The sequence below is a fragment of the Parus major genome, chromosome 1, assembly GCF_001522545.3.
Source record: "Parus major isolate Abel chromosome 1, Parus_major1.1, whole genome shotgun sequence".
Taxonomy (NCBI): Eukaryota; Metazoa; Chordata; class Aves; order Passeriformes; family Paridae; genus Parus; species Parus major.
In genome coordinates, this window is record NC_031768.1 from 94,439,091 (window position 1) to 94,458,166 (window position 19,076).

The following is a 19,076-nucleotide window of genomic DNA, read 5'->3' on the forward strand; positions in this document are numbered from 1 at the left end:
CTATTTAGGAAACTCATTCAGAGGGAAGCAGCTCTTATAAACAAAGGAGTCCAGGAAAGTTGGACGTGCTTCAAAGCAGAGCTCTTGAGGACACAGGAACAGACTGTCCCTCTGTACTGAAAGATGAGTTGATGAGGCAAATGTCCAGCCTGGATGGGCAACCAGGTTTTAAAGGAACTTAGGAATAAAAAGAGGATGTATCATCTTTGGAAAGAGGGTCAGGTCTCTCAGGAAGTATCTAAGGGGTTCCTAGGGCTTGCAGGAAAAAAATTAGAGAAGCCAAAGCTCAGTTTGAACTTAATTTGGCAATTTTTGTAAAGGATAATAAAAAATGTTTTTACAAATATATTAATGGCAAAAGGAAGGGTAAGACCAACCTTTGTTCCTTATTGGGTGAGGGAGGGAACTTAGAAACTGCAGATGAGGAGAACGCAGAGGTGCTTAATGCCTTCTGTGCCTCAGTCTTTAGTGGGAAGACAGCTTGTCCTCAGGACAGCTGTCCTCCTGGGCTGGTAAATGGTGTCAGGGAGCAGAATGGTCCCCTGATATCCAGGAGGAGGCAGTCGGAACTGCTGAGCTGCTTGGATATTCATAAATCTATGGGCCCAGATGGGATCCATCCCAGGGTGATGGGGGAGCTGCCAGATGAGCTTGTAAAGCTGCTCTGCATTATTTACCAGCAGTCCTGGCTCACTGGTGAGCTGGACAGTGTGATGCCCATCACAAAAAGGGTGGGAAGGAGGATCCTGGTAATTATAGACCAGTGAGCCTGACCCCAGTACCCGGTAAATGGTAATGGAGCAGTTTGTACTGAGTGCCACAGCACTTAGAGGATGGCCAGGGTATCAGACCCAGCCAGCATGGGTTTAGGAGGGACAGGTCCTGCCTGACCAACCTGATCTCCTTTTATCACCAGGTGACTCACCTGGTGGGTGCAGGAAAGGCTGTGGATGTTGTGTACCTGGACTTCAGCAAGGCCTTTGACACTGTGTCCCACAGCACACTCCTGGAGGAGCTGGCAGCCCTTGGCTTGGACAGGAGCACTCTGTGCTGGGTGAGGAACTGGCTGGATGGCCCAGAGAGGGGTGATGAGCAGTGCTGCATCCAGCTGGGGGCCAGGCACCAGTGGTGTCCTCAGGGGTCTGTGCTGGGGCCAGTCCTGTTCAAAGTTCTTATTGGTGACATGGATGAGGGAATTGAGTCCTTCACTGGTAAATTTGTGGATGACACTAAGCTGGGAGCATGTGTCAATCTGCTGGAAGGGAGGAGGGATCTGCAGAGAGACATGGAACGGTTGGATGGATGGGCAGAATCCAATAAGATGAAGTTTAACAAGTCCAAGTGCTGAGTCCTGTGTTTTGGCCACAATAACCCCCAGCAGCACTACAGGCTGGGGATGGTGTGGCTGGACAGTGCCCAGGCAGAAAGGGACCTGGGGTGCTGGTGACAGCAGCTGGACATGAGCCAGCAGTGTGCCCTGGTGGCCAAGAAGGCCAATGGCCCCTGGCCTGGATCAGGAATGGTGTGGCCAGCAGGAGCAGGGAGGTCATTCTCCCCCTGTGCTCAGCACTGGTGAGGGCACACCTGGAGTGCTGTGTCCAGTTCTGGGCCCTCAGTTTGGGAAGGAATTGAGACTCTTGAGCACATCCAGAGGAGGCAACGAGGCTGGTGAGGGGCTGGGAACACAAACCCTGTGAGGAACAGCTGAGGGAGCTGGGGTTGTTTAGCCTGGAGAAAAGGAGACTCAGAGGTGACCTTATCACTCTGTAACTCCCTGAGAGGTGGCTGTGGTCAGGTGGGGTCAGTCTCTTTCTCCAGGCAACAACTGACAGAAGGAAAGGACACAGTCTCAATCTGCAGCAAGGGAAATATGGGCTGGATATTAGGAAAAAGGTTTTTACTGAAGGGGTGATAAAGTAATGGAATGGGGAGGTGGTGGAGTCACCATCCCTGGATGTCTCTAAAGGACATGAAATGATTCACATGAATGCCTCTCAGTGTTATAACAGGAAAGAAGAAACTTTATTCTCTGACTCCAGTATTTATAGATTCTCAACAATGACCAGGGATTGGATAGTTAAGTTACCACCTTCCCAAGCACACTGGTCGTGTGAAACGTCCATCAAAAGATGTTTCTTGGAATGTGATAAACAACTTATGTTTACAGGACTTCCATGGGAAAGAAACTAAAATATGAAAACATTATCAGGCTTTAGTTTTCAGGGTGACACCTGGATGTGTTTAAAAAAAGACTGGATGTGGCACTTGGTGTCATGGTTTAGTTGAGGTGTTAGGGCTGGGTTGGACTCAGTGATCTTGGAGGTCTCTTCCAACCCAGTGATTCTGTGATTCTGTGATGCCAGCTGCCTGAGTGTCCTTTGCAGGCATCAGAACCACTGGCTTTGCCTGGCAGGGTTAGGAAAACGATTTGGACAGAGTTAAAAATGTGAAACTGGTCACCAACTAAAGGAACACGTGTGGCACTTGGTGGGACTGGGTGGCTTTGGGACCTGGCCTCATGGCCCCCATCTGTAAACTCTGCTCACAACTCTGGCAGACCATAGAATCACAGAATTGTTTAAGTAGGAAAATACCTCTCAGATTGAATCCAACTGTTATCACAGCACTGCCAAGTTCCCCGCTGAACAATGTCCCAGGAGACACATCTCCATATCTTTTAAACACCTCCAGGAATGATGATCCCACCACTTCCCTGGGCAGTGGCTTGATAATTTTTTCAGTGAAGAAATTCCTTCTGACTTCCAGTCTAAGATAATGAACTCTAGGGAGGGTTGTGGGAAGCAAGGAATGTTTGCTGCTGAGAATGTGGCTGTGGCTCTGCCAACACCCTTGGTCCTGAAATTACTGGGGGTAAAAAAGTGGGTCTTGGATTTGCACATCCTGCAACATCAATCCAATGTTGTAGATATAGACTTATAAGGCTCTGCAAAAATAAACCTTAAATTTATCGAGTATTGTCATAACATGCTGATGCCATCTTTATCTAATAAATAGCACCTGCTGTACCAAAACTCTCTGGCTCTCAAGGTGTGCAGAAGAACTGGCAGGAGATGTTTTGTCCCAGGCTGCACAAGGGAATGCCAAACTGCCATATGGAAAGGCAGCAGCATGGCATATCGTTCTCTCCTTTCACCTCCCATTACAACCCTTCCTTCCACCTCCCAGATCCATCTGCTGACTCCAACTGTGACTTCCCTACTGAGGAGTCTCTGTTTAGCCTCACCATATCCTCAGTTTCATACTAAGCCCCCAGATTGTGCAATATCCCCCAGTTTATTTGCAGACAAAGCTTCTCAGTCACATCAAAACTGTGGGTGTTGGCAGGTGACTTCTAGACTCACCAAAAGGATCTCCCAGGCCTGAAAAAAGAGAACTCATGAACTAGGAAGCTTAATCCATTTAAGGCAAGCTCTGTCACAATGTTTTCAAATTCACTAAAACTTTAAAGGATAAGTTGTATAATTCCTTTCTGAAAACAGCTGTGTTAAGATGCAGAATTCCAAAGGTCTGTCACAACAGCTGACTGGCAGAACAGATGTGTGTTTTTCTAGGGAAATTCTACAAATAATCCCTAACACTTTTGGATGAACTCAATCTGAAGTTTACACTCTCTAAAGCTAATAATATGTGATTGTATTTCTTTTAACAAAAAAGTAATTTTTCTGTTCTATTTTGTTTATACTGGATGTGAAACATCAGCTGCTGTATCAGTCTTTTCTTCTTTTTGCTTGTTTTTAAAGGCAAAAAATAGTTTAAAAGAAAGTTTCTTGATAGCTTGCCCAGATTTAGTGCAGAAAAATTCTCCAGTGCTTGAAGATCTAGGTAACCCAGGTGTGGATTTACAGATTAAGAATGACTTTTGAAGTTTTGTATCCTGTGTACTACAAATGACATCAACATAATTCTTCATTTGACTCCTACTGCAGCTGTACTCTCCTAAGGGAAGATTATTCAGAGGTTTCATTTACCTTTCTAATCCATTGTTTTGCCTTGATGTGCAGTACAGGGTAAATTGTTCCTTTTGAACTGCTTTGTACCTGTGGTGAGTAATAATGAATAATGAATAAAGTCTTTCCAACGAGCAGTGTTCAGTGAGATCAGACATGGTGAGGAAAAGCCACTCCCCTCTCCTCCCCTCTTCCTTTCAGTCAAAGAAAGGAAAAGTCCAATGTGTCTGAAAAGACAGCAATGCCTTCAGGCCAGCATGTTTCAAAACTCAGAAATTAAGGTTTGAAAAGCAAAAAGAAGTATTCTAAAAGTAAAAGCAAAGTTTAGAGGGCTGTCTAAAACTGCTAGTACTGCTCTTTATTGAGGCAAACAGTGGTGCAGGGAGTACTGGCAGGCGTGTGCAGGCAGGTCAGCCTCTTTGAACTAAGGGTGTCCCCAAATGAAGAAAGAACAAGCTCTTGGCTGAGAGAGCAGGGGCTGGGTCCCACCTACAGGGCTGAGCTCCCCAAACCTCACCAGTGAGAGCCCCACTGTGCTGTGGGCTGCTGCAGAGTGAGCACTGCTTTCCCCACCCGCAAATAAAACATACAGACATCAACCCAGCGCAACTTTAAGGGCAATGGAGGAGGCAGAGGAGGTAGAGAAAGGCTCTCCCAGCCCTTGGACCCTCAGCTACAAGAGTCCCTCCCCACACAGCAGAAATCCCAAGTGGGAGTCCTTTATGTTTAGTTCATAAACATGTCCCTCATGCCCCCTTTGGCTGCCCCATGCCTGGCAGGTGCTGCTTCCCTGAGCATCCCATCTCCACATGTTCTCCTCCCCAGCTGCCACGTGCAGACGTTCCTGTGGGGACACATCCAGAAATGGGCTTGCTTGGGTAACCAGCATCACATTTATCAGCTCTTGTACTGCCCCAGAACTTCCCTAGGAACTAGGTAGGGTATTGTCCAGGGAAAGCTTTTAAAGCCAACTTCTCCCACTCAGCAGCCCTTACAGTGGGACAGTTCATCTCTGGAAGAGGAGGGGACAGGCAGGGCTTGCAGGACCCTCTTCAGCATCCTGTTTAAATCGAGCCAGACTGGTGCTATGCATGAACAGTCGTATTTTCTTTTCTTCTCCTTTGTGGCTATAGCGGTCACCTCTCCTCATGCAGCTGGGATAGTCATAGGAGAGCTCCAGGACCTGTGCATGTGGAAAAGTTTCTGTTCTTCAAAAAAAATAAAAAAAAAATAAAAATGTTGTGCTTTCAGTGGAGTTTAGCCTCCAGAAATAGGAGAGGGCTCATGCTACGTGACTAGACAGCCTTATGTGAACCAGCTGCAAGTACTCCACAACCCAGAAGCTTCAGCTTAAAACTTCTTATGCAGAGCTGACCATAGGAAATACCCATGGAAAATAAAAAATATACCAGAGCTTCCATGCTCCATTCATAGCCAGATGGCTCCAGTGCACTGTGGCAATTGAACTTTTAAGTCAGCAACAATAACAACAGAAAGTACAGACTGCCAGTCCTTCTAAAGTGGTTATTCTTGATTGCTGCCTGTGCAGAGACTCAGTATGCCTTTGGGGCATGAGGCATCACAACTCAATTTATAATACCTTAAAGAAAAATTGCAATTTAATGTTAGAACTGTCATTTTAATGAAGAAGCCACTGGCTCAAAGGCAGCTATCCTAAATGTTGGGATGATAACCAGAACTATTAGGATTATGAATGGCACTGCTTTTAAATGACTGAATAATCCTGACCAACTAATAACCTTGTCACACAGTGCATTTGATGTACTTGATAATAAATATCTAGTTGTGGGTGCATAATTCACCCATCAAATAATGAGAATTACTTGATGTTTGTAAATCATAACAAGACATCTGGATTGAAATAAAAAATACACTTTACTAGTGAATATTTACCCATTTGATGGGTATGCAATTAATTTTTCCTTCAGTCAGGTATTGTGTTGTATTATAGCAAGTTCTCTCTTTTGCTGTCACAACTTCTACAGCAAGACATAGTGTGCTATGGCTTCTCCTTCTCCTACCCTGCTGACTGCCAGCTCTGCATTTCAGGTCAGCTGCTCTGCAGTTGGGTCTCTGCTTCTGCAAAGCTGTGAAACTGGGGAGACTGGCTGGGAAGATAAGTACCCAAATTTATTTTTAAATTAACTGTGAATACCCAGTTCAGTGACACCCATTTGATCTATCCAAGGAGATACTTTAAAATTACAACCCACAGAATTCTCCCACTGTTCTAATAATCAGTCTCTGTTTGCTTCTCCTGCAGGTATTGCCTAGCAGGAAACCATGGGCAATTTCAAAGGGCATGCCCTCCCTGGAAGCTTTTTCCTTCTTTTTGGCTTATGGTGGTCAGTGAAGTACCCACTGAAGTATGCCTGTCGAAAAAACAAGAATGCTTGCTACCTTGGTTCCAGGGCAGGATTCCAGCGCCTGGAGTTTGTTGAGGGCATCATCAAAGCTGTCTTTGCCCTCATTGGTAAGTGAGGTGGACTAAGGGCAGGCTGGACTTCTAACACTTCTTGCTTTGAATTTTGTTTTCTGATCAAATGGATCTCCGTGTGTTCTGCCCTTTTTCCCTTTAACCATTGAGAAGTGGTGAGAATCCTGCTGTTAATTACACAGCTCTGGCCATAACATGGTTTCCATCCATAGCACTCTTCTGGAGCTTCTGTGAGGTCTCCTGACCACATCTCAGTGCTGATGTACTGTTCACTGTTCAGGGAGGGAGGTAAGATATTTAGGCAAGGGGATCTCATGTGCATGCTGGGAGCACCAGACTGTGAAGATTTTGCTTTTCTATTTTGAATTCAACCACCTCAGTTGCTGGAAGCCTCCACTGATTTATTGATAAAATATGCAAATGATGCAGATGATTTTTTGATTAATCTGTCAAAAGTGAAAATATTCACACAAAAAGACTGAACTCCAGATCTTATTGCTGCAGGACTGTTGTGATGGGGTGTGGGGGAGCTGTTTGTCCTTCTGCTGTGTCCAGGCCTGGGAACAAACCCAGTGGGACAGTTTGAGAGCTGTGTAGCTGACTGGAAGTGTTTAGGTCTTGTTTACATTCTGGCAGACTGTATGGCAGTGATTTAGCTTTAGATAAACAACAGGGGATCTGAGGAGCTCAGCACCTGTGGCTGAAGTTGAAAAAATATCTAAATTTTAAGCATTTTTGCACTTCTACATTCTATTTGTCTGCTCTTCTTTAGATGCCCCAAGTTGCCTCATTTCTAATCAAGGTACAGGCTGTGACAAAGTCTTGCTCTTGCTTTTCCTTCCTCTCTGTTATGATACATCAGCACTGAAGGGATGTTGTGTCTACAGTTTTATCATTAAAAAATGATAAAAATCTAAATAATAGCATTCATTTTGAGGTGTGACTGTGGACATCTTTCCTACAAATCTCCCAGTCTGTGTCTAGAGGTAGCTTGTCAGCTAAAACATTAATCTACTGGTTTTATTTTCACTTTGAAACCACAAACTATTATTTTAACATGTGGAAATTCCAATTCCAATCAAAAGTATGGGAAAAACACTTGGCTAAGACAGACAGTAAAGGCATCAGGAGTAAAACCTGCTGTTTTCATGTTAGGAAAACTGAAAATAAATGTGGAACAAAATTGCATTTGTTCTACAGCATATCTACTATACAGCAGGATGCTGGCCTATGCTTTATAAACAATATAATCAGCTTTAATGTTTTAAAAGCAGAACAACTTTTAAACCCTCCCCAAACATCATTGATCATATAAAGCTTTTAAAAGCATTTTTTCCTTGCTGGAGTACCTCAGATGGCAAGACACCGAGGGGCCAAGGTAAGGGAGAGAGTGGAGCAGTGATTCAAATACTAACCCCATATACATTCCCACAGGAGTTTTAATAACTCTGCACGGTGGAGGGGTTTCCTTTTATGGCTTTAGAGGAAAAATCCCCTTCAAATTATGAGTCTGAACTCCGTTGTCCTGCATGCAGCAGGGCATTGAAACAGTAAATCTATCTTTTGGAGACTTTAGAGTGTGTTATGCTCATGTTTGAACCATTGCAAAAGGCAGCTGAAAAATTTAGTCAGAGGACTACTACAATAGCAATTGTTTAAAAGAAGAAAAAGCAGCACAGAATAACTCTTTTCATTTTCACTGCTGGAAACTGCAAGATGTAAATAGTTCCACCAGGAGTAGAGCTGAATCCTGATTTCCTCTGGCTCTCCACTCTCCAGGTTACGTGATGCTAAAACCTCAAACTCACTGGCATTATTCTGCACAGGGATATATTGCTGCCTCTATAGTTTGTGTAAAGATTTGTCATCAGTTTGTACCTTAAGTACCAGAACAAATGGTTTTTCTTCTTTTTCCATGTGCAGGGATGGTGGCTGAGCAGTTTGTTCCTGATGGGCCTCATCTGAAGCTGTACAACTACGAGAAGAAGCACTGGGATCACCTGATGAACTGGCAGCATGCCACCATGTACCTCTTCTATGGCATTTCAGGGCTGGTGGACATCGTGGCACACGGGACCAACGCGCTGCCAGCAGCCACGGACAGGATGATGCTTTCCTTAGCAGTCTTTATTGAAGGTCAGTTTACCTCTCCCTGAAGGGATGTGCATGAATCCTGTGCATGGGTATTGATCATTGGGCATCTCAAATCAGCCTTACAGAATGATTTCTGGGTGCTGGGCGTTTCACCCCCCGAAACTCTTCAAGGAGATCACAAGAAGATCAGTCTTGGCTCTCCTTACACTGCCCAGGTCATCATCCAGCGTTGTAGAGGTGTATCTTAGCTTTCCCACCTGGCTCAAACAGCAACTGAAATGTTATGAAAATAGCATCAAGAGCCTGTTTTGGGTAAGTGCTCAGTAGCTCAGGCATGTGTTTGATGTTGGTACTGACATGGTACACAACTAGTTAGTTAAAGCCAGTGTGTGTGAAGGTGACACTGACATAAAGAGAAATGCCAGAAACATTTCACTGCTGTCTAAAATCAGATGCATGGAAATTGCAAGGGAAGAAATGATCTAAAAATGATCACAATTTATTCCAGGTTTTCTTTTCTGCTACCATCTTCATGGGAGAGCCATGCTGGATGTTCATGTTCATCAGTTACTGCTATTTGCTATCTTTGGAGCTGCTGCCTGCATATTTTTGGAAGTTTTTTTCCGTGGCAGTATTGTGCTAGAGATGCTCCGTACAAGCCTCTGCATATTACAAGGCAGCTGGTTCTGGCAGGTAGGTCACTTTTCTGCCTTTGTAATTTCTTCCTCACCAAAGTTAGTCATTTAACCCTTTGCAGATTTTTCACAGGTTGTATATATAACTCTTAAACACAGACCTCAAAAGACGTACAGAAAATAAGTTCCTTTAAAGAGATACAGAAAAAATATTCCTTTTAAGAGACAGAAGTATTTCTCATATCCATTTTACAGAAGATGCAGCAGCTGTTTTACTTCAAGTGCCTTTTATTTGAATTAGTAAAGAAGCTAAAGAGTTTTTCTTGAGCTCTTCATGTTACAGAGCTCTCTGATCCCTGTAACATCTTGTTCCAAATTTGCCAGCCAAATGGCAGTGATTTTAGAGCATAGAAATATATGTTCTTTACAAAGAGAGTCTGCACTGTCAGCTGCTGGAGCAGTGAATAATGCCCAATGTAGCAGTGGACAGGTGAGGCAAAGGGCTCATTGAAATGGCCAGATTCAAAAGGTACTTAAGTTACAGAGTCTCATTAGGAGACTGGGTGATGTAAAGCCTCCTGCTTTCCTAGTGCTCTGGGAGCTGAGCAGAAAAAAGAACAGCCAAAACTTTGATATTTCAGGGATGTGGCCCCTGAAAGGACTCTTCAAAATGTAGCTTCCATGCCCTCACTTATTTGTGAGTCTATCCAATAACAGGTATTTGACAGCCACTCTTTCTCTGCTGTCAGAACAAGAGAGAGAGATTTAAGGAGTTGCTGGGAGTCTGTAACAGAAGTAGGAGCACTGATGCTGATGTGTTTCATCTTATAGTGGAGAACTGAGGTCACTCCGATGATTTTTCTTTCCGGCATGTCTAGACTGGCTTCCCCTTTTTCTATGTTGGCCAGACACGATGAATAGAAATGTTTGCTGTTTCTTAGGAGAACTGGACACCCAGCACCAATTCAAATATTTAAATGCTTGCTCTGGCATGAAGACAGACCTCAGAACTGCCTGTATTTTTCTATAAGTGAACTCGAGAATGTGGTGCTGAAGCACTTGCTGGTTTATTTTCTTGTTTGCAAACTTTCAGCTGGGGATTTAAGAAACTTTGCATAGGAGGAATAGATGCAACCATTGATTCATTGTTTTCTGCCTAGTCTAATTTTAGAACAGATTATTTCTTCAGCTCTAGAGACAATGTGGGTTTTGTTTCAAAGTAAAAATTGAAGTACTAAAAATAGAAGAAATTTAAGTGTGGTTTTTTGTCACACCCGCATCAGAATTCAACCATCTGTGTGACTGAAAACCACACACTGGCTGCAGCACAGGAAATTTGTGAAATGTAAAGGGACTTTCTTTCTGCATCATCAACACCCTCATTCATTGAATTCTCTGCATGGAAATGCAAAATGCACTCCCCTCCTTCTTCCTCTCCTCTTCCAGTTTCTAAATTCTCAGCTAAATTGCTGAGTGATGACTTTGAAGAGTTCTAAGCAGTAGAGAGGGCTGGTGTTTGTCATGCAAACCCATAGGATTAGCCATTTTCCCATTTTATGCACAAATATGATCTTTCCCAGCTTTGAATAAAAACCAGCTATGTATTTCACATGAACTTTCAGTCTAGCATGAGGAAGCTCCATTTTTATGCCATTTCTGACCTTTCTCTTGGATGGCCCAGAAGAAATAGACTTGTGGCTCCCCTTTATTTGTTCAATGATTATTCATCTTCCCAGCCATGTAACACATTCCCAGACACTGCTGGGAAGAAGGGAGGCAGTGCAAATGGCCAGGCAGGTTTTCTGATCCATGAGGTGATTTCAGTTCCAAGCACACAGGGCTGAGCACCAGCCCTCTCCTTACAGTGCATAATTCTGATTGTTGCAGGGCAGGGCTGTTGGGCAGGCTCCTTAATTTTCTGGACAAGAACAGTGGGTCTCTGGGACTGGCACTTTATCTTCAAAGGCATTTCTGCACAGAGGTGTTTAAAGTGATCCATCACACCTGAGATTGACTACAATATCGTTTCCAACAGTAAACACAGAAATAAGCAACACCATAAGAAAATTAAATATTTGCCTGGTGATGGGTAGCATAAAACATGATATGGCATAGGATGCTCATCAAATGACATGTACTAAATCTCTTTTATTTTACTACAGATTGGCTTTGTTCTTTATCCTCCAAATGGGAGCCCAGAGTGGAATCAGATGGATCACACTAACATGATGTTCCTGACCATGTGCTATTGCTGGCATTATGCCTTTGCTTTTCTAATACTTGCAGTGAATTACACAATTGTCAGCTGGTAAGTTACTTAAAACACTAAAACTTTGGTAACTTGTCTATTTAGTCTAGAAGGAGCTTTATTTTAGAAAAGTTTCACTGGCAAATGAAAAGGTTTCTATGAAGTAATTAATTGTCTTGGAAGGTACAATAAAAATGGTTATTAGTAATCAACGAAAAGCACATGATATTGCTTCAGTAGAAAGGGGAAAAAACACACCCATAAATACAGCTCTGATAGCATAATACTTCTCACATAAAAGAAGCTGCAGTAGTATTCCACATTTGTAAGTGCATATAAAGTCAGAAGTAGGAGGTTCTTTTTCTTTTCCCCTGCAGAACCTTGTCTCCCACTGCTCATCTCTGCTAATTTTAAGTGGCTTAGTGAGAAGGCTTCATGACTTTGAAGATTATTACACAGAATTCCTTGCTAGAAATTTCCTGTGATGAAACCTGATTTCTTTTTCACTAGTAATTTTCACCCCCTAATGTCTAAAGGTAGCCCTTTTCCTCTCTGCCCAGTGCTAATTCTGACAAAATTCCAACTGCAGTGTTAATTTGGCTGTAAAAATGCCTCTGCCATCAGATCACAGAGTGTGATCACCTTCTGTCCACAGGACCTTACCGAAGCCTTTTCCTGCAGCATCCTAAACCCACTTCTCACCCCTTGCTTTACCCCCACCATCCTAATAGCCCTATTTAATCATGTTAAATACATAGTTCTTCCAGTCTTGATTTGCACTGAGGTGCCAGTTCTTTTTGTATCTCAGTCCGAAAGGCACCAGCACTCCAGGCTGGGTGACTGGTTTGGGGTATAAAGGAGGGCAGCTCTTGGTTGTGCCAGAAATCTCAAGACTCTTCTGATGCTGGGACCAGCGGCTGCTGCAGCACCAGAGGAGGCTGATGATGGCTCTCTGGCAGGGCTCCCCTCTGAGGGTAGCTTGGCCAGACTCTCCCACAGCTTTATGGTCCCTTCCCAAGAGAACTCAGTGTCTGCACAACACTGGACCTTCTGGAGGGTTCACTCAGGTTTGTTTAAAGTGCTCTGTGATATGTCTGTAGGAGCTAGTGCTTACTTGGACAAGACAGCATCCTTGGTGTACAGGATGTACAACAAGTACAATCAGTAAAGGCAGGACTTCCTAACCACAGAATCATGGAAAGAGTCATCCTAACTCAGTGATGAAATACCCAGTGATGAAGTGATACTGGTGATGAAGAATTAAACAGGATTTTACCGTGTGAAAAATGGTCAGATGAGCCTTTGAGTTACGATTGACAACTTTCCTGTTGTTGTTTCCAGGGCAGTCCGTTCGAAGGTTAAGCAGTCCCAGTCCATGGAGATGGGTTTACTGAAAACATCTGAACGAGATCACGAGTCAGAAGAAGAAATTTAGCATGAATATAGCTTGACCAGTTCATCCACTCCAATTATTAGGCTAATTAATACCTCATTTTTACATATTTTTTTGCCATCTTATCAATTCTTTACTACAACTTGCTTCACAAATATCAATCCCCTATGATGTCAACATCTAATACACAGTTATATACATATTTTTTTTTGTGAAGGGTAAGCTTGATATGGATTTATGCTGGTTGCACTAATACCTTGCATCTCACATGCTTCACAGAAAATCAGACTAGTATTAGACAGACTCGGCGTGGATGAGGTGGCACAATGAAGTCTGTACGTTTACCTCATTAAAAGCTAAGCAAAATTCTTTTCAGCCACTGCTGGACATAAAGTTTCCATAATTAGGGTGTCTAGGTATGCATGTTGATTGTCCTGCAAGTACCTGTGGATAAACAACCGTGCAGACCTGGAAAACAGCAGAACAAGATAAAGAAACCACAGTCTTGTCTTGTGTAACAACTTTGTGTCTCTGCTTGTGTGGCTTTATGTTAAACAGAAAAAACTTCTCACTGTGAGCACATTGAGTGGTCACTGAAGAGTTTGTAGTGTGTTCACCCCCCCAGAGACACCACCAAGCCTGCCAGGAGGACCAAAGATGTGTAATATGATCAAAACCCAGTGTTTCATGTTGTTCATGCTTGTGCCTAAACAGTCCTGTCTCTTTGCTGTCCTTTGACTTTGCAAGGCCCTGGAAGTGGCTCTGCCTTCCCTTGGTGCCTGGAACAATTTCTTTTCCAGAAAGGCTGAGGGGTGTCCAGTCAAGCAGCACCTAGCTGCAAAACCAGCTTGTTTCCCAGTGTTATTTTCTTTCCTTTGATGGAATTTGATGGTTTTCTGCAGGACTCAGAGCAGACACGTGTCCCACCACCTGAGTCAGGAGTAGGTAATTCTGCTCTGTGGGCAGGATGAGAGGGTTTTGCATCCCTTTCCCTGTGTCAGCCCCTCAGTCACCAGGCAGCCTGACAGTGCTGCACAGTGAGCTGTGGGAGGGCAGATGTTGCCTTCTCAGTAGCTCCATACCCAGCTCCCAACACCAGTGAGGGAATTAAAAAATAGCACCATTTATAATTGCATTTATTTTCTCCATGAAAACTGATCTAGTGGAAAGCACAGTGTTCATGGCCAATGGCAGCAAACTGATTGATTAAAAAAGCTAGCTAATAAAATAGTTAGTACCTCAAAGGGATCCCAAGATGCAAAAAAATCCTTTCAGACTTTTTCTAAAACTACTTTAACTTCAATGCAACATAAATATTTGCTTCACTTTTAAGATCTACCTTTTATGTCCCCTTTTTCAAGGAGCACCTTTCTTAGCTGTTAATGCTGTATTTTAGTCTGTCAGTTTAGTCAGTGCCTTTCCAAAATCAGTGATGATGTTTGTTCTGAAGGAATAAACAGAAAGTACTTTGCTTCTCACAGGCAGGAACAATGCAAACTTCTTCACTGCTTTTCTTGATAAATACATTTAATGCTGTGCAAATGTTAAGGTGCTGTATCTCTAAACTAAAGGGATAACTTAAGCAGGATGGAAAGCACAATAAACTGTCTGAGCTTTTGTATGTCTTCTTAGAAGACTTCAGTTGTTAATTTTTAAAATTATTTTAGATGTTTGCCAAGTATTGTGAAGTGACACCTGTGACCAGGTGTCAGATTATCCAGATGAATCTTCTTTGGAAAGCAAGAGCAGTTGGCTCACGTACATTTCTACATTTACAAATGTCAAAGAGGAAATTGCACATTGCTAGCCAAAGATCACTGCTTTTCTTAGCAGCCCTTTTTCAATGCCTTTCTCTGAAGGCTCTTGGAGATTTTGGCAAACTTTAGCAAAGCCTGTTTTTGGACATTCTGGTATTGGTATGGTTTGTCTGTAGCTCTGTGTCTCAGCTTTACAGTGGTCTTTCTACAGAATGAAACAACTGTATTTACTCCACTCTGCAAATCTAAGACTTGAGTTTGATTACTGTGGTTCCATTAAAATCAGATTTTCTGTGGCAGGAAGATCCATGGCTTCCCTGAGGATCTTGCCAGTTAATTGCAGCAGGGATACATTTGCCAAATGTATCCCTGTTATGATCTTACCCTCGCTGCACCGCATCACTGCTGTCTCTAAATTGTGGGGATTGTTTTAAAAGGGCAGATCTTTTTGCCTGTTAGAATGCTTGAGCCACAAAGCTTCTGTAGGGCTGGGCAGAGAAGATGATGGTTGTGCATCCAAGAGAATTTGGGGATTATTGCAAGAGTCTGTTGTAATAAACCAAAATCAGCTGATGAATGGGTGAGCTGTGCACGTGGAAGGTGTTTAGCGAAATCTCATTTTGAAAAAAGTTCCCTGCTTTTACAGAAGCAAAAAGTGACAGTATTTGAACTCATTGGCCAGAGAATGTCTGCCTGACACCGTTCCTCCCCTGGGGAGGAGCCTGGGCACTCTGGCTCCATCCTTACCCTCATCCAGCAGTGGCTGTAGAGCTGGGTCTTTGGAGAAAAACTGAGCAGGATTCGGCTGCTGAGAGGTGTCACCTGCACCTCCCTCTGTGTCCCTGCTGTGAACCTCCTGTAAATGGTTACAGAATAATCCCAACACATGTCTGCTGCTTTAGTTCACCCAGCTTAGCAAAAACACCTCTAAAGAAGCCCAAACTGGAGGCTGATGTAGTCTGTGACACAGAACTGGAGAGCAGGCTTTGTGAAAAAGGCTCTCTCCTCTCATTAGAAAATGTGCCATTATATTATCAGCCTTGGAGAAAATGCAAGGAAAAAACAGATCCTGAAGTCTCAAAGAAACAGTAGTCTTCTGAATTAAATTTTTTAATACTTACAGTACAAGAAAAGTGAGTGTTGTGGTGGGGATTTGTGCCTGACAAATTTATGGAAATTTATGACAAAGGAAAGAAACACCTTATTTCAGAGTGGGGTTTTGCTACTTGGAACATCTGTCCCATTCTCCTGTGTTCAAAAGAGATGCCCAGGAACAGTAGGACACCTACAACAATGAAAAAGATACAGCCTTCATCATTTCACAAGGGACAGGCATTGCCTGAGTTGGATGAGGGAAGTCCAACAAGTTTACAAACACCACTCAGAAAAAGAAAGCTGCTTTCAAGAAAATTTAAATTATTTTTTAAATATTGGTGCCTTTGAAAAACTATGGTAGTTTTTACTAGACAAAATACACCTGTAATTTTATTTAAATAAAATAGATTCATTCTGTCTGAATAATAGATGTCTGTCTTGTTTTCAGGGGAAAAAATATAACCATTTATGGGACAGGATGGGGTGGGATATACAGGTTACTCTCATAGCACATCCAAACATTTGAACAAGTTGCACTTTAATTCAAGAAAGGTCATAGTACCTTGTCATTAGAAACTGTGATATTTGTTTTGTATTCTGTAAACAAATACTTTTTTTGCCTTGTAACCTAACACAGCACAAAGAGCATATATGACAGCAAGGAATTTGAATCCTCCAGGTTCCCTCATCCTTAAAACTTAGGTACTAAAAAACTTGAGTGGATAGGTACCTTAATGCCCTCCCAGAAAAAGTTGCAGTTCCTCCAAACTACAGCAGCTGGGGTAGGAGTTGCTGGTACAGAAGCTGGTGGAAGAAAACAGAATAGATTTTTATCCAAAAAGGCCTTCAGCATGTGCTGAAGTGGAAGGGAGTCAGGCTCCCAAGGACTAAGCAACAAAGAGCACATCTGTTAAAAGGGAGAATGACAACTGGAAAACTGCCGGGAAATTTGTCCTTAAAATCTATTCTAGGTACAATATGTGCTTGCTCAAAATATGTGGGAGTAAAAAACCTGATATTTGTCAAACAAGGAATATCTTGTCCTCAGATGACTTTTTGAACACTAATTTCTATCTCTTTGCTAGGTAAGTGTTGCAGTTCATGGATTACTATATTTGATACACTCCTTAGAATGAAAACACGTTTAGAAAAGTAGATGAAAACTGTAATTATAAATACTACAGCAATGTTACTTAGCAATTTAGTTTAGAAAGGAAGCTCTCACCTATAGACTTCTGCCATTTTCTGACAAAACACTCTGCCAGAGATGGCACCTAAGAGGTCAATGTAAGGGCACAATAAAGGCATGAAATTGGAGCAGAAATGGTTTTGCCTACAAGCCGTGGTTACCAGCCACTGCCTCCCTGAGGAGCAGCAGGAAGAAATGGGAAGCAAGCTGCAGATCCATAGAGCTGAATAGCAATCAAGCATCAGGAAATCACTCCCAGCACTCTGAAGAGCATGGGAGGGGCAGCTGTGTTCATGGTATGCAGCAGCAAGGTTCTCAGACACATGGTGGAATTTTTATGACTCCTGTGCCACGGAAGCAGCAGTGCCCATCCCCTGGTTCCAGCAGGAATGACAGTAGGAGTGAAAGCTTGCACTGCTTTCCTGGAATATTACTGGCTTGTGACTCGACTCAGATGCAGTTGATACATAAAAAAAGGTCAAAGATGGTGTTTACTGCTGGCACCACACTTTGTGCACACTTGGAAACAAAAAAGAAAGGAAATAAGAAATATCTGGCTCTAATTAAGGCTTAAAAGAAATGGAGGAAAGAAGAAACATAACCAGTCACTCAAGAGCGATTTTATCTCCCTGCAGCTGCATCACAGATATAAATTTGCAAGTGTTAAGGTTCCCTTTCTGTTTGACTATTCGATCATACAAACATGGTTTAATATTGTCATAAATTAAAGTATACTATCTTTTAAGAGGTGTTTGTTCATTTGTGTTGGTTTTGCCATCTGGTGCCTTAGGTATTTTTTTTTCTCTGTATTTTATATAAAGTGTTCATGTGAAGTTAGAAATTCACAATCAGTTTTGCTCACAGTCCTATTGCAACTTCCCAGCAGACAAACTGTCTTCCATTTGCAAAGCTGGGCTTGCAACCCAAAGTTTTGGACTCTTAGTATTTCATATATCTAAACTCAACATTCTAGTCAAAGATGTCCATGATGATGTTAGCCTTGTCAAGGAAAGAAGCAGGGATGCTTTTTCCATTGAATAGGAGGGGCAGTGTAATTAACATGAAAATGAATTACTATTTCTTTCCTACTTTGTCATTTTAAAAAATATGCAGTCATCTAGCAGCATTTCTATTAGCAAAGGACTCAGACCTTTGATTCAGAAGCTGGGTATGCTTTTAATATACCACAAACCTCATCTTAGCAAAGCTGGATGGAGCTTAACTTAATGTCACTGAAATGTTCTGTGCCTCAGTTTCCCCATCTTTAAGATCCTAATTGGATCTGGTTTTTGGTACTGTTTTGTGTGTAAGAGTCCTGCGTCCTGCTCAGGAATGAGCACCTTCCTGTGCATCTCTTAGATCCAGTTTTACATTCTTACCCCTTTAAACAGCAGAAAAGCAAACATTTAATTGCTGACGGCAGGAGGCTGTAAAGTAATAGACATTTCCAGGGTCCGAAGCATTCTCTGTGAGCAGGATGAGGAGGAGATGTTTCTGTCCAGCTGAGCATTGCTGCTGCTCACACTCTGACAGCCGTGTGAGCGCTGGCCAGCCCCGCAAATCCTTCCTAGCCCGGGGGATGCCCGGGAGCTGGATGTGTCCCCAGCCTCCACCACGGTGTCCTGCCCCACGGAGCCCCGCGTCTGCCCCGCTCTGCTGAAGCCTCCCATTCCCTGGCAATCCCCTCGGGGGAAGCTGAGGTTTGGTTTTTCGGGGAGTGACAGGGCTCCGGTGGCCCCTGGGCGCTGTTTCCTCCATCCTCGGAGCCGCAGCCATCCCCTGAGCGCCGCGGCCCCTGCGCCCTGCTCGGGTCCCTGCCCCATCCCGGCACTCGGGATGCTTTCCCTTTCCTGCTCCCCATGCTGGTGAGAGCAAGGCGGAGAGAGGAAAGATCCAGGACAAGAAACATGCTTGTAACGACAGGGCTACCACAGACAGACAGGCAGACCCCCCTGGCTGGGCAGAGCTGAGCCCAGAGGGACAGCATGCAGCCCTGTCCCTCCTAAAGGTTTGTACCAGCCTGTCGCCAGTGTGGTGGCACAGCCTGTCTTTAGTTAAAACCTCTGCGAGCAGACTACTAAGACATTTGGCTATCTGAAGAAGCATGTTAACAATTTTGGTGCTCCCATTTTGTAAAAGTAATCTTCATTCTATTCTATTCTATTCTATTCTATTCTATTCTATTCTATTCTATTCTATTCTATTCTATTCTATTCTATTCTATTCTATTCTATTCTAT

General features: G+C 43.1%; 1 protein-coding gene across 2 annotated transcripts in view; it reads left to right on the top strand.

Moving 5' to 3' along the window:
• TMEM45A (transmembrane protein 45A) overlaps positions 1-16,076 on the top strand; it is a 25,956-nt gene extending 9,880 nt beyond the window's left edge. For both annotated transcript variants that reach the window (XM_015648487.3, XM_015648514.2), the window contains exons 2-6: positions 6,253-6,462; positions 8,350-8,562; positions 9,029-9,213; positions 11,318-11,463; positions 12,745-16,076. In XM_015648487.3, the coding sequence (XP_015503973.1) occupies positions 6,273-6,462; positions 8,350-8,562; positions 9,029-9,213; positions 11,318-11,463; positions 12,745-12,838 (828 nt within the window). In that variant the 5' untranslated portion in view covers positions 6,253-6,272 and the 3' untranslated portion in view covers positions 12,839-16,076. The remainder of the gene's footprint in view (positions 1-6,252; positions 6,463-8,349; positions 8,563-9,028; positions 9,214-11,317; positions 11,464-12,744) is intronic.
• Positions 16,077-19,076: the final 3,000 nt, after the last annotated feature.